At 42.5% G+C, this 15,919-nt stretch overlaps 1 protein-coding gene across 4 annotated transcripts in view; it reads right to left on the minus strand.

Moving 5' to 3' along the window:
- ARID5B (AT-rich interaction domain 5B) overlaps positions 1–15,094 on the minus strand; it is a 196,493-nt gene extending 181,399 nt beyond the window's left edge. For 2 of the 4 annotated variants that reach the window (XM_023739252.1, XM_023739237.1), the window contains exon 1: positions 13,388–13,769. In XM_023739252.1, the coding sequence (XP_023595020.1) occupies positions 13,388–13,696 (309 nt within the window). In that variant the 5' untranslated portion in view covers positions 13,697–13,769. The other 2 variants (XM_004369855.3, XM_023739260.1) reach the window with 2 other exon arrangements.
- Positions 15,095–15,919: the final 825 nt, after the last annotated feature.

Consider the following 15,919-nt stretch of genomic DNA (forward strand, 5'->3'; position numbering starts at 1 on the left):
ACTCCCCTTCTGCCTTCTGGGCCTTGTCACTGGACTCCTGTACCTCGTTACTCTCATGGTTTTACTGGGCTGTCCACTCGCAGGCTGATCAGTGAACCTCGAAGGTAACTTTACCACTGTGGCTCCCCATTTTCTGATACCACTTCTGTTTCCTCTATGTATAAGCAGGACAGCACAGGTTCTGCTGTCTGTGTTTTGGAAGCAAGACAGCTTAAGTTTCCATCTGATCTCTGTCATTTACTCACTGAATGAATATGGAAACCTGGACAAATAACCTCTCAGGGTCCCCATCGACAAAATGGGGATGACCCTAGAAACTATCTCATGGTATTATCATTGTGAGGAGTAAATAAAAGGTCACATATAAAGCTTTTAGCACTTAGTTATACCATTATCTTTATTAATATTATTTTAGACCAGGGGATGGCAAATTTTCTCTGTAAAGGGCCAAATAATAAATATTTTAGGCTTTGCACATAATAGAGTCTCTGTTGCAACTACTGAACTCTACCATTGTAGCAAAAAAGCAGCCAGAGACAATTAGTAAACAACTGGGTGTGACCGGGTTCCAATAAATCTTTATTTACAAAAAAACAGGCAGTGGGCCAGATACAGCCTATGGGCTGTGGTTTGCCAATCCCTTTTTTGATCAGCTCTGCAGCCAAGCAGCTCAAATCAGCTCTGAAGATGCCACCTAGGTATCTAGATGATGTCTAGAATAACAGGTGCCTCTAGCGGGCATCGGTATCTCTGACAACCTGTTTATCGGATTCGTCAGCCCAGGCCCAGCCCAGGAATCATTCTGTGGAGATGCTACTCCCACCTCCAGGTCTTGCCTATAAACTTCTTCTCAATCTTCACCCCAGGATCCCTTTAGACCTCAGCTCAAATATTTCTTTTAAAATGCCTCCCCAGGTATTCCCGACTAGATCAGGAACCCCTTTCACAGGTCCCTGAATTTTCCCTCCATCACAATGATCACATCACAAAATCATCCATTTATTGGGATAGCTTGCTCAGTCATGCATGTGCTCCCCTACAACAGTAAGGTCCATGAGGCAGGGACCGCCTGGTTTTCCACCTCTGTCTCTCCAGGGCCTGGTGCTGGGCCTGCCCCCAGAAGGCACTTAGAAGGTGCTTAGGCAGAGACTCCTACTCCTCTCCAGGGAAATATGTGAAAGGCATTTTGTGCCTACTGTGGGGTCATGGAATTTAAAGAGCTTTTTTAAACATTTTATTACACAAGGGCATGGTATTATTACTGAGTTATCTGCGTATCAGTCAATCGCCACTTTGCCTATGACTTCCTAGAGAGCAGGACAGAGGCTTTCAAAAACCATGCTGAATACATGAAGGAATAAAGGAAATAGTATTCAGAAAGTTTCAGTTAGAGAATAGGTCAGTATGTAATGAAAGTCCCAATGTTGGGAGCTCTCAATATATTGTAATGTTACAGGGGGACAATGAAGATCACTGGTCCTGGCAAAGTCAGGGAGAAGCTGGGTTTCAATCCTGACTCTGAGTTTTGCATATATGTGACCTCAAGTTACTGAACCTTAATCTCAGTTGCATCATCTACAAAATATGGAAATGTCAAAATAGTACCAACCTTACAGAATTTCTGTGAGAATTCAATAATATATACCTGCAATGTCTGACACATAATGTTGCTGGCTGCCGTCGAGTCAGCTCTGGCTCATGGAGACTTAAGGTACAACAGAACAAAACGTTGCCTCGTCCTGCACCATCTTTATAATTGTTGGTATGTTTAAGTCCATTGTTGTAGCTGTTGCTGTCAATCTATTCACTGAAGGCTTCCCTGTTTTTGCTGATCCTCTACTTTACCAAACATGATGTCGTTTCCTAGCAATTGGCCTTTTCTGATGATGTGTCCTGACACATAATAAATACTAAATAAACGGACACTGTGTGACTTCATTGAAAACACTATGGGTGAAACCTTCGCAGATGGTTTCAGGAAAGAGATAGCTGGGCTTTTTCTCTGGGCTGTGGATACATAGGGAGGGGAAGAGAAAGCACTCTAGAAGAAGGAAGTGTGCGAATGGTTCTAAGAATAAAACATATGAAGATGATTTTCCCTCCATTTTGGATAAATCAATTAAGTTGCTTCTTCCTTCTTACTATAAGAGAGTGGGCTCTATGAGAACAGAATTATCTGTACGTTAGTCACTTTGTTCACTATTACATTCTAAGTGCAGGGAACAGTGCCTGACACATAGTAGGTACTCAATAAGCAGTTCTGAATGCATGAAGCCATCGATGATGGTGGCAGAAAAGTCAATTCTGTTTGTTACCAAGAGTGCCACCTTGTAAAATCTTTTATTAGACCAACATAAAAATATCCCCATCAGAGGACCCTTCTGGCTTCAGGAGAGAATATGAATAAATGCTGATGAGGTCTGCCTGGGACCCTGCCTATCAGGCTAAGTCTCTGTGAAATTACTGACCCTTCGGTAAGTATCTTGGATTTAGAATAAAGTTGTACTATACACTAGTGATTTTATAAAAGTGATATCCCTCTGTGGCACCATCTGCAGATCCAAGACGGGGCAGTGGAATGGACCCACTCTGAGCACACTAATGAGAAACACTCACCTATTTTTCTCAGAGCATAACCTCAAGAGAGTGGCCCCTTCTCCAAAGTAGCAGACCACTGTGACTGAGGGCACTGGGCTCCAGCTCTCCTTCTGTCACTCACTTACTCTCAGCACGCGCCCAAGACTTTTCTGCGCCTTAGTTTTTGTGTCTGTTAAATAAAAGGGGTTGGACTAATTCTCTCAGATCTCTTTGATCTCTTATATCCTAAGTCTATTAACTGTCTATGGCAAAATAAATACGAGACTTTTTCTTAGGTAGCCATAGAAAAGTCCTCTTGATCATCATCTTTTTCAACAATACCCAGGGACCAAACATGCCCATGCAGATGGCAGAGCCAGGAAAACCAGTTTCCCCTATGGATACACCAACATTCCAGTCAAGAACTATCTATATTAGCAACGCTCTCTGCATCTGACCTTCACTGAATGTCAGCAACCTTCATTCCACAACACAGACTTCCAAACAGAAGTTTGCCAAAATTGGGTAGTCACAGAGGAGAAACAATCTGGGTCCACCATTTAGGAAAGTCTCTGAGGACAAGGTAAGGACAACGTTTGTAATCACTGGTATAATATCTGGTTCATTTGGTTTTTTTCCAATGGAATCTGATGTGAGCTCAAATCACATGATGGCAAGAGATGTTTGGACCAAAGGGAAAATAGAATTCTGTCAGAAAGGTTTCTATCTCTGATGTTCCACAGAGAGCTTGGGGCAGGCCTACTGACAAGGAACTGGCTGCAACTTGGCCTACTGTCTCTGTACCATGCAAGGCCTCCCTTATAGGGGTTAAAAAAAATGTATGTGTGTATGTGACGAAAGAAAGAGAGTGTGCGTGTGTGTATACACTTGTTAAAAGATGAATATGGAATACGTTTTATGTATATATATACACACACACACACACACACACATACACACACACACACACACACACACATATATATATATACACACATATACCAAAAAAGCCAAATCCATTGCCAGTAAGTCAATTCCGACTCATAACGAGCCTATAAGACAGAGTAGAACTGCCCTAGGGTTTCCAAGGAGCAGCTGGTGGATTCGAACTGCTGACCTTTTGGTTAGCAGCCGTAACCCTTAACCACTGCACCACCAGGGTTCTCACTCTCCTCCCCCTCCCTCTCTCTCTCTACACACACACACACACACACACCCAGTGGCGCAATGATTAAGCGCTAGGCTGCTAACTGAAAGGCTGGCGGTTTCAACCCACCCAGCAACTCAGCAGCTCCATGGGAGAAAGGCCTGGAGTTCTGTTCCTATAGATTACACCCTAGAAAAACCCTCCAGGCAGTTCTACTCTGTCACATGCGTTTGCTATCAGTCGAAATTGACCCAATAGCACCTAACAACAAATACATATGTGTGTTTGTGTGTGTGTTTGTATGGTTATATAGACACACACACATATGTATATATAATACATATTTTAGAACAGTCCTCTCTTAAGAAAAATATACAGAATTAACAACTTTAAATTATTCACACTTAGTTCTTTGTCTCTAGTTATACTGTGTTCTTTCATGCTGGTAAAACAACATGTGCTTTAATTAGCAAATATCTGTAAATAATTTACTTGCTTTTCAAATACAACAGAACAATGGGGTCAATTTTCACATACATTTACCCAGCATGTATCCTGGGTCCTAAGCTAGACTCTCCCATTGTTCAATAACTATAGCAAGCTGTCCTATCTTGCTGCCCTCCTTGGCTGAGGGTGGGGGGAAGGGGTAGAAACCCCAGTTCTGTAGCAACATCTCATTTAGCAAGACCCTAGAGGGCAAGAACATGACAGTTGTCCAGCCCAAGCTAAAACAAATTCTTATGATCTCTAACCCAAGGAACGTGGAAGTGTACCAAGGACGAAGGGCACTGGAGGAGTGGCTGGAAGATGCAGGCATTCTGCTGACCCCCACACTCTGCTCCCTGCCCCAAAGTGAGCTTAAAAAACACAAGGCGCCACACAGGAGACCTGTGAATCACAGAATCTCATCTAGCCTCTGCAGGGTTAAAACTGGGCGCTGCACGGGCAGAGCGAAGAAAGATGTTAAATCAAATGAGAATGACTGCTCCAGGACTGGAGGCACTATTATTTTGAATAAGATTGAAAAGGCCAGAAAAAGCAATTCAAAAACATTTCAATTATGTATTTCCCAGAACTACATCTTTGAGCAACTAATGCAAATGCTACCACCACAATAAAACTTCTTCCCACATAAAAGCATATAAAACAGGTTGAGCAGCATATACTTTATATATCATATGCATATGTTTGACTATTAATAAAAAATTCAAAATCTATGTATGCTTTACTCTCCTAAGCAATACAGTAATTATGATTAAGGGACAAGCAGCACAAAAAGAGCCAATTTATCTTACTCGTGCTCAGGAATACTATTGTGTAACTAAGCAACTAAAGACAAAATATGGTCTAATTAATTCACTCCTATGCTTATTTAAAAGACACAATTAGAACATTTTTATTTTCCAGCCTGCACAGTAGCTCAACATGCTTGAGGGTGTAGAAAGCAAAGCCTATTATTCTCAAAGACAAGAGTTTAATGTTTAGTGCCACTGATCAAGCTTGGAACACAACTATGGGAGGAGGGGGTGTGCTTCACAGCCTGATATACTCAGAGTCATGAGAAAGGAAAGGTAGGTGAAAGATGCACAGGGGGCCATTAGATTGACTAGCAACACGTGGCCCCTGGGGCATAAGGATGGAGATGGGCCTGTGAACTTGATGGCCATACACGCGTGTACAAGGACACACACCACTGTGCGCCTATTTATACAGCCACCAAGATCCTACCAAAAATTCACAGAATTAACTACCCTTCCTAGTCTGCGTGATAAATGTCAAATATCCATCTTCAACACTGCTAACAGTGCCTCTGATTTTAAAAGCTGAATTAATTTACGAAAGTGTGTGCTGGAGATTGATGCCATTAGCATGATTCTAAAGCACCCTTTCAATAATAATCATCATCTGCATGTTTGAAATGTCTTGTCAATACTGACACTCACAGTTTAGGACGTGAGCAATGCGCTCTGAGGGCTAAGGGCTAGGCTCTAATCTCCAGCAAGCCAGTTAGGATCACTGGGTGGCTTGAGAAAACCATCATGGTGCAAGGGCTCACGAGCTGACTTCTCAAGAAACGCAGGAATCCATAACCACATTTCTGAGAGGCAAATGAGTCCTTAAGCCAACAATTGATAAATTTGTTTTAAATTTCTTTAAAAGCCAAGCCAACAGGGAATCACTAGCTACAATATTATTCTGAGTAGAAGATGGCAAAGATCCAACTACCCTGGCTATAAAAAAATGACAAGCAAATGCATTTGATTCAAGCAATTATATTCTGGATATCGGTTAAAACTAGACTTTGATAAATGAGCTTGAGTCGTGATCACTAGATGCCACTATGAACAATGGTATGCTTTATTAATAATTAATAATGAAGTATTTACATGTGTGGACTCTTGTACTTCATAAAAATAACATTTCCTTAGTATGTGCCTCACAGTCTAAATGTCAAGAGAGATTTTAATTGCTTACAATTTTGACTTGCTGTCAAGCATGTGGCCTAGTTAAGACCATCAGCCTGAACAACATGCTGGTTTGCGTGAACTGTCAACCAACACAGGTGAAGAACGACTCTTCTTCCCTAAAGTCTAGTCTTTTCATAGGTTCCCACCCCAAAGCCCTGATTTTCTTATGGGCTGATGGCTGAAGATTGGAAACATACCCAAAGAAATGAAGATGCTGTTTCCAACATGAGCATTCAGTCCCAAATATTCATTAATTCCTTTGATGAGTGCTCCTACAAACAATCCTTAACACGTTTTCATATCCTACAGTGTCAAATGACTATCGATTGTAGAGGAGGAACAAAAAGTATGAGATGGGGTGCCGGAGCTGGCCCACATGTGAATGATGGATCATAGGCCCTCTGCCAGAAAGAAACTGGGCCAAGCTTAAAGAAATCAGAGGGTGGGCAAGAAAGAATGTCATCTATGTTGCTCAGTCATTCAATAAATACTTAGTGAATAGCATAGAATACTGTGAGGAACACAGGGGTGAGTAAGACACACCCTCTGCCCCTAACAACTACTATGTGTTAAGAGGTATGTGTGTCATAGGGGGTGGTTGACAAGGCAAAGGAACAGCCCTAACTCTAACATAAAACACAATGTGCAAAGGACACAGAGGTTAAAACCAATCCCTGGACTGTAAGCTCCATGAAGGCAGGGATTCTTATCTGTCTCCTTCACTGCTGTATCCCCAGTGCCTAGAACAGGCTCTGGCACACAGTAGGTGCTCTATAAATATTTGAATGACAGTTCAAAGATGAAGACGGTAGTTTTTAGTTTCCAGAAAGATCATGAAAGGCTACAAATAAATAGTGACCTTAGCTATTCTCAACTTTAACTTAGGAACGCAAACAAAAAGAGTCTGGAGGCTTTTCTGAATACTGACCAGTGCTTGTCTATGGGCGTAGACCGTGAGCTCTTTGAGGGTAGGGGTCAATACTCCTTCATCTCTATATCCCCAGTGCCCACCACATAGTAGGTCTTCAATCAACATTTGAGGAACTGAATAAATTCTCTTTACAAAATCATGCTGATCATGAGCCTTCCTTTGAACACATATTACAGTTATCGTCAGTACAATTTACCGACATGTTATACAGTGTCTACATTGTTTTTACATTTGTTTAACGTATGTTGATCTCATCTCACTATCAAGATTGATAAGATTCTTAAGAAAAAGGGCCACGTGACTTTTCGTTCTCCTCTGCACCCAGCAGAGTGCTAGGTTAGCACTCAGCAAGCAGCTCTTCACTAACTCAAGACAGAACGCACCAATATTGGCTGGAGTATGACTCTTAACCACACAAAATATAATTTTGTACATCTACCGCGCCTTCTCAAATTTTAACATCCTGGACCTGACGCTGAAACAGAGATTCATATATGTAAATACTAAACAGCAAAATATTAAGGTTAAATTATTTGTTACATTCCTAGATCTTGCCCCAAACCCAAGTAAGAAACAGAAACAGGTAGACAATTGCATACCTCACTTTAGATCAACCCCATAGGCCAGAGGTCGGCACTGCAAAGTGCCAAACAGTAAATATTTTCAGCTTTGTAGGCCACATAGTCTGTCGCAACTACTCAACACTGCTGTTGTAGCATGAAACCAGCCACAAACAGTATGTAAACGAGTCAGTGTGTCTATGTTCCAATAAAATTGTATTTACAAAAACACGGGGTAGGTGGGTCAGATTTGGCCCTCAGGTCCTAGTTTGCAGACTCCTGTCATAGTTTAATAAATTCCCTTCATATAATTCATTAGTTCTCACCCTATTCCTAAAGGGCCTGCTAGGCAGAGAGAAATGATAATCCCTCTCCTAGCTTAAGATGATTACTAAAATAAGTAATAATCATTATAATTGCATGCATCATTCATTGAGCTCTCATGGATAGGTACTATGCTAGTTGCCAGGCCCTTTTCATTATTATTTCTAATTTTCTCAATAATCTTACAAGGTAGAGACCATTAAATCCATTTTACAGATGAAGAAACTGAGGTTCAGAAAAGTTAAAGAAATTGTCCAAGGCCAGTGAGGTCACTTAAGAGGTCTCTGCAATCTCTCTAAAAAAATCAACTCATGGATGCAGACCAGAGACTGAGCAGACAGAGAAGACCAAGGCCAACACAGCACATCTTTGACTCCGGAATGTGCTGCCTAACCCCAGATGTGATAAGATCAGGCAATCTTTAAGAAATCCTGCCAATCCAGATGACAGCATAGGTAAGTAGGAAAATGCAAACCCTTAAGAAGCCTTTTATTTCGGCGACACAGTCAAACCCAACATATGGATGAAAGATAGCCTATTCTGGGGGAACCTGGATTGGCCCTGGAGCCCTGGTGGCACAGTGGTTAAGTGATATGGCTGCTAACCAAAAGGTCGGCAGTTCAAATCAACCAGCTGCTCCTTGGAAACCCATAGGGCAGTTCTACTTTGTCCTACAAGGTCACTATGGGTCAGAATCGACTTGATGGCAACAAGTTTGTTTTGTTTTGTTTTTTGGCCATGAGTTCTAGCAAACTAACCTAGGTGCCCCCCTTTCTCAGAGAAAAGCTTTCTTCAGGAAGGTCATGGTAGTGGTCTCAAACTTCAATGAGAGCAATAACATTAATATTAATTATAATAATAATAGTCATACATTATTGAAATACCTAGTATGTGCCAACCTAAACTGTAAGCACTTTACTTTAAACCTTAAAATAATCCTATGAAGTAGGTACTACCACTTTGCAGATGAGAAAACAAGCACAGAGATTTTAGAACTTGCCTAAGATCCCACAGCTAGTGCAAGAGTGCTTAAAATGTTTAAAATATAGAGTCCTAGATCCCACCTCCAGAGATTCTAATTGAGTTGACTGCAACTGGGACCCTGGAATCTGCTTCTTTAACAAACGTCTTCGTGATGCTGGTGATGGCCAAACCACTTTTAGAAATCCTGGATGCATGCTAGATGGAGCCTGTAACATCGCAGGGATGCTTATCTTGACCTCCTGACATCATTACTTTAACCGTATCTATACAGTTGGCAAACCTTCTTGTAGAACCCAGGTCATGGCTGGTCCTGCTGAAACCCAAGCTAACACATCTACCTATTTTAAGAGGGTATACTGCCAATAAATTAAGCACTTGGCAATTTAAAATTGAATGTCATCAGAAGTTACCCAGTAACAGAACCAATTACCCACCTACTTTGCCATTTTCCTCCTCTGAAGAGCTGCTAGCTCAATGTGGCAATTGTGGGAAATTACTAAAGAGCTTAACTCCAAGCACATGGCCCTGCTGCTCACTTCCATGGTAATTTAAGACAGTATCATGATAAGGGCCAGTAACCTCCACACAGACATAAAAGTTACTAAGTTCTGTCATTATTTATAAAGTTAAGACTATCTAGAACAAAAGACACCATAATTATAACTCCTTTCTATTTATGTAAACACTTTAAATATAGAGCACTTTTGTCATATAATGCCTCCTGATCTTCACAACAACCCACAGGTAGCCTTAATACAGTTCCCATCTTGCAGCTGAAGAAACTGAGGCTCAGAGTCTTTAAGATTCAAGGTCAAACAAATAGTAAAGTTGCAGAATCAAAATGTGACTCCTTCTGGAATGCTTTTCCTCAACACCACTCTGCCAGCACTGGAAGTATATAGAGGCTGCAATGTATATAAGTAAACAAGCTATTATCTTAATTATTAAAACAAATAATAAATTATTAATGATTATTAATAAGAGTATTCAAAATATAACTATTGTTATATTTCACTGGCTAGAAATAGCTGAACTTCATAAAATAAGAATGGTTCTGATACATAAATATCTGGTGATCTTTGGCAGAGCTGACTGACTAGTCACAGTTTTAAAATGTACAAGGGGCTGCCCACGTTCTTACATGCTTTTAGAACATAATAGGATGCATTCAGGCTTTGGTTTTAACTGTAGGTTTCAATGGAAAAAACACACACACAGACACACACACCAACTTAAGCTTAAGGAGGTCTCGGTTCTAGCCTGGTAACCTTTGACAAAACACATAACCTCTGGAAGCCTATGTCTCCATCTGTAAAATGGGGATATGAAGTCCTGCCTTAGCCAGCCTCAAACAATTGTGGCAAGGATCAATGAGAAAATATTCCCAAAAAAGCCACTGCAAACCACCCAAAGACGCTATTTCTAATCTCACACAATTATCAATTTCCTGCTTTTAGAACCGACATCTTCACATTTCAAGAAATCATAAAAAGACAATGATTCTCTTAAACCAAAAAAGCATTCTGAGTCCTGGCTGTCCTTTTGAAATGGATGCTGATGTCAGCTCAACCAAGAAATTATTAACCTCCATTTGGTTACTTAAAATAAACTGTACTGGCTGATTCAATGTGCTGAACATTTCCTCCAAATAACAGGGCATATCACCAAGAAACCCTTCTCTTTCAGTTACACATTGCAAACGGCAAAGGCATCATTCAAAACTATTTAAAATCAATAATAAAATCATTTCAGTGTATATAAACAAGTTAATGGAGTAAGCGACAACAAAGCAAATTTCTTAATGAGAGGGCCCTGTTGCCCCCTCTAGGTGCCGGCAGTAAATGCTGGTTTACCGTAGCCTCTCTCTCTAGAGGAGACTGCTGCTGCTAGTCAGCTAATGAATGACTAACTTAGGCCAGGGGGGAAATGACATCACCAGGGTGGAAAACCGATCTGCTCTGGGAAACTTTCTACCTGCTTTACATTTGTCATAATTATTTTGCACAATGCAGCCTGCATTTGCATAATTTTGAGGCGTGTCATTATCTCAATTGAAAATTGTTTTAATATGGCTGAATAATTCACAATGACATCAGCCAAACTCCTAATGAAATATACAAGTATAATCATACAGCTAATTACCAGCCGTTAGCATTAAAAAACAAATCATGCATAATATTAGACGACGTATATGCAGCTGAGGATTATAAATAGAGCCATCTCCCTCCACAGACCCCCTAGAGTTTACTTTTAAATGGCAAGATTAATTTTCTCAGGTATGGGAATACAGCAGTGACGAAATGCACCGATCATTACAATGGTTCGCTTTCAATTCCCCATAACGAACAATTAAAAAGAAATCGTGTATTTAAAAATATATCTATTCACTACCAGCAGTTCTAGCAGATGCAATCCTCGTCTAATATAGCTTTCATTCTTAAGTCAGAATTCACTATTTCATTACACCAACAGAAATTAAAACTGGATCAAGTGGGGTCATCTCGGGGTCTTTAAAAAATATTCCAATTTCACTTCTTAAAGAAAAAGGTGACCACAAAATATCTCATAAAACACTGCATAATTTCCTCCTGGGTTTAGGCAGAAGTCCATTAGGCACCAGCTCTTTTTTGGATATTTAATCCTTCCCTTTTCCAGATCACAGGCCATGTTGAAGTAATAAATTTGAAAAGCAAATAAGAAATCAGGAGGGAAAGGGGGAGAAAGACAGCTGCGCAGGAAAGTTGGGTCGGGGGAGGGGGCCGAGCGAGACCTTGGGAGGGGGAAAGAGCTCAACCTGTTGGTAGGTTGCAGGATTTTTCACAGTATTTCCAAACAACACCTTTGTAAAATTGCTGGCGGATGTCGGGAAATATGAACGTTTAAAACCCAAAGCTGATCGGGGACGGGGGGAGCTGACCGGGGAGGGAGAGCGGGTGGGGGGATGCTGTTCGGGGAGGAGGGTGGGGCTTATTTCCGAAGAGGCAGATTCGAGGGCGAACGTTTTGAAGAACTCCAGTAATTAACCGGCATAGACCACTGATGGGTAATTCGATTCGGGAGATAGGGAGCGGACTGGCGATGCCAAAAGTACAATCAACTCCATCGGACCAAGAATTCGGGAAGGGCTGGCAGCGCAGAGCCCCGGGATGAGTTAAAGGGAGAAGCACTCATTTAACAAAAAGATCCTTACACCTACCTCGAAAGCTCGGGAACCTGGCACAGAGCTAGCTGCCCTCAAAAGTCTCAGTTTGATTACCCTGCTCTTGCTTTGGCAACACAAAGCCTTGCCAGGCGGCCGTGCGCCCTCCCTCCCCGCTGCGCCGTGGGCACAAGCGCCCCAAAATAGTTCCCCCGGTTAGGTACCACGGCGCTGCGGTCGGTCAGCTGACGAGGGGAGCCCGCAGAACTGCGGTCACACATGAAATGACAGAGCCGAAGGGAGGCGGCCGCCCCGGCGCCCGGTGATAGCGGGCTCACCTCGGGCGTCCTCCCGGGAGCGCGGCAAGCGCCCCCGCGGCCACCGTGAAACATGCCGAGGGAGGCTCAGTCCCTCCCCACCCTCCTGGGAGCACCGTCTGGGCACAGAAAAGCTGGACCTGCAGGGCCAGTGGGCGAGCACACACCCCTCTGCCCTCCCCTCCCCCGCCTCCGTCCCACACACCCCCAAATATCGTGCTGGAAGGCGTCCACTTTGCGTGGAGTAATTTAAAACTAGAACATCAAATGGCTTGGGGAGGGGTGGGGGAGGAGGGGGCGATAGATAGCTGTTAATGCTGAACGTGTTTGTGCCGGTTACACGACCGCTTTGAAATCCGCCCGGGCAGATCTGCAAGTTATTTGAATGTATTATTCCAGTACCTGTCATTTATCACTTTATTCAACACGTCTTTGCCAACTCAATAGCTTTTGATCTCACTCTGCCTCCATTTCGTAATTTCCGCCCTCTTAAACATATCAAATACTAAACTTAAAAAAAAAAAAGTGAACAATATCGAAACCCACCGAAAGAAATCCACCCAGCCCCGACCGAGCCAGACAAGAAGGTAAATTTTCAAAAGACAAAAAATATTTTAAAAAGCATGTGATGTTCAAGCAGCAGCAGGAGAGCGAACGATCTGACATACACACACAGATCCTTGAACAAAACCCTTCTCGAACAAGTTATTTGATCTTGACTAAAATCAGCAGTTGGATCCTCTTTGTAAAGCTGACAGCCAAACTCTGACAATGGCAAAATACTCGAGCCCCAGCTAGTGGCGCTACCCCTTTAAAAAAGGAGTCGATCTTGCTCGCCTGCTGAAGTGAATACAGTATTTTCAAGCTTGCCCTGTAATAAGCATTACGAGGGGGGGGGGAAATAATAAGGAAAGAAGAGAGGGAGAGATAGGTTTACCACCTCGCCATGGTCGCTATTTCTGCCCTGGGGAGTGTCTTCTGGGAGGAAATAAAGTTTAGAGCTGGATAAAAGTTGCCGGCTGGTCCTCTCTTCCCACAACAGCTGGAGCTCCGCTATGCAAATCGGATCCTTTGGCGTACATCTTACAAAGAAAAAGTCGCCAAGGGACAAAATTCTTGGTTTGCCTTCAAGGTGGAATTGAAAAGCCTTGTAGAAAATGTAAGGTCCGTGCAAGCCACACGGTGAGCCGACCCACTGCAGGGGGGGAAAAAAAGGCACCAAATAAATAATGTAGCCATCAGAGCACATACATCTATTCCCAGACACATTTACACACAGACATCCACACTCTTAATACAGACGAGCCAACAGATATAACGCTGAGTGGAAAAATAATAGAGCCCACAAATCTTCTGCTTCCCTTAAAAAAAAAAAAAAAACTCCAGGGCCCCCCACCGCCACCCCTCCCCATCTCCCCATTTGAGGCGGTAAAATTACATTATGTATGTATGATCAGTGCAGGGATTTTTTTTTGAACAATAAAAATGATTTGGGGAGATGCAGAGGGTAAAAGTTTGGTGAAAAGTTTGTGGGGGGTGTGGGTGGGTGCAGAGGTGTGGGTGAGCTGGGGGGCTGGGGGGTGCCGGGGGGTGCCGGGATCGGAGGAGCGGAGGAGAGCAAAATACCTGGAGTGAGTTGGGCTCCATCTCGACGTTCTGAATTGATTGAACTCAACATTCTCTCCAAACTTGTTGGCTTGAATGGATTGCATCAGGTCCTGGCAGGGAAAAACATTCTCTGCCTTCAGCCGGCGTAATGTCTCAATATAAAACTGAGCTCTTGCCTCCCCTTCGGCACCAAAATGATTGAAAATATGTCCTAATATTTCTCTGACGACTCAGTTTTCAGCTCCTGTCAAAACTGTGTGGGTTTCCTTCCAAATGTGGGTTGATCAAATTCATAATCGGGAGAAAGGCTTCATCCGATCTCGGCGGGAAGCGGATGGGTCAAGGCAAAAAACATACAGGAAGATTTGTAAAAATAAATTCCGCCCTAGAACTATGTGAAGATGCAATTTCCCTCTTCCCAACCGCCCCAGTCTAGAGGTGCCGCCTAATGAGATTTTTGGAGGAGCCGAGGGCTAGTGAGCTCCGCTGTGCATCTGACAGGACCTGCTTGTATATGTCTAATATAAAGAACATTTCCTGCAGAGATTCCGGGGCGCTGCTCCTCTTTCTAATGCTCCTTAGCAGATTTGCTGTTATTAGACATGTAGATTTGTTTGATAGTTAAATTAGGTTTCCTCACTGCCATGTTTTCGAGAACTAATCTGTTAAATTATCTTCTGATGCCTATTTACATGGAAGGGAAAAGTGGGTTATCGATTATATAAACATATAAATATTAATGCATTTGTTCGCTTCGCAAAAAAAAAAAAAACTCAGAAAAAAAGGAACAGAAAGAAGTGAGCAGTGCACACACATCTCAGGATTTTGCAAACAATATTGAACGGACAGCAACTGCATTAAGGGACTGGAACAATAAACGATGCATGATAAATCAATAAATGCGAGCAGCGAGTCTGCTTGGAATATGAATTCAAGCTCCCGATTCTGCGTGTGCATTCTTTAATTTTGAAGTATATACACTAGTACGTGTTTACAATGCTGATGGACGCCAAGGGCGCTCTCAAATGATAATGTGTTTATATAACCCAGCGCTACAGGAATAATATACCGACTCCTACCCCACCCCCACCCCCTCCCCCGCCAAAAAAGGGAGAGGAGCTTGCTCAATAATAGTTTGAAACTGAAAAAATCCATTTGCAAACTAGTTAAATACACCCAGAAATTAAGCTGTTGAAAACCGGGGGCATGAACCGTAAGACAATAAAGGCTTTAAATGTGTATATTTATTGTTCTGGAGCCCTGGAGCATTGCGAGGTTTGCATGCACGGCTATTATGCAAACACAGAGAAACTTAAGAGCGACAGAACAAGGAACAGGCAGAGACTGCAAAGCCCTCGCTCGCTCCCACCCAGCTGCCGGTCCTCCGCCAGGCTAGATTGCATTTTCGCAGTGTTGATGTAAAATGGTGTACTCGCTTCCCCCACGCTCCCCCACCCCCTTCGCCGCTCTCCTCCCACTTCTTCCAGTACGCCCCTCACCCCCCCCCCGGATTTTATTATATTGGCACCAATCTTTCCAAAGTGGGTCTGGCATGCTAAAAAAGTAAACATGTAATATATGGGGAATAAGGTCTGTATAGTATGACAGTTGAAACTTGATCTGTGATAAAATTACAGGATGTTGAAATTACTAGTAAGCTATTTTTAACGCTTTCGCAACGTTTCACCTCTAGTCACAGCATCTAGTTGAAACAGGATTACTTTAATGAAAATTATATTCACATGGCTGAAGTTAATACACCCGGCAGAGCACAAATGCCTCATATTCAGTGAGTTGAGGTGGAAAGACCCTCTGTGTGTATTTTTATGCCTTTTCATAACGTCTGCGTCCGCTGCAGTAAGAA

Source organism: Trichechus manatus, unplaced genomic scaffold (assembly GCF_000243295.1).
Source record: "Trichechus manatus latirostris isolate Lorelei unplaced genomic scaffold, TriManLat1.0 scaffold00007, whole genome shotgun sequence".
Taxonomy (NCBI): domain Eukaryota; kingdom Metazoa; phylum Chordata; class Mammalia; order Sirenia; family Trichechidae; genus Trichechus; species Trichechus manatus.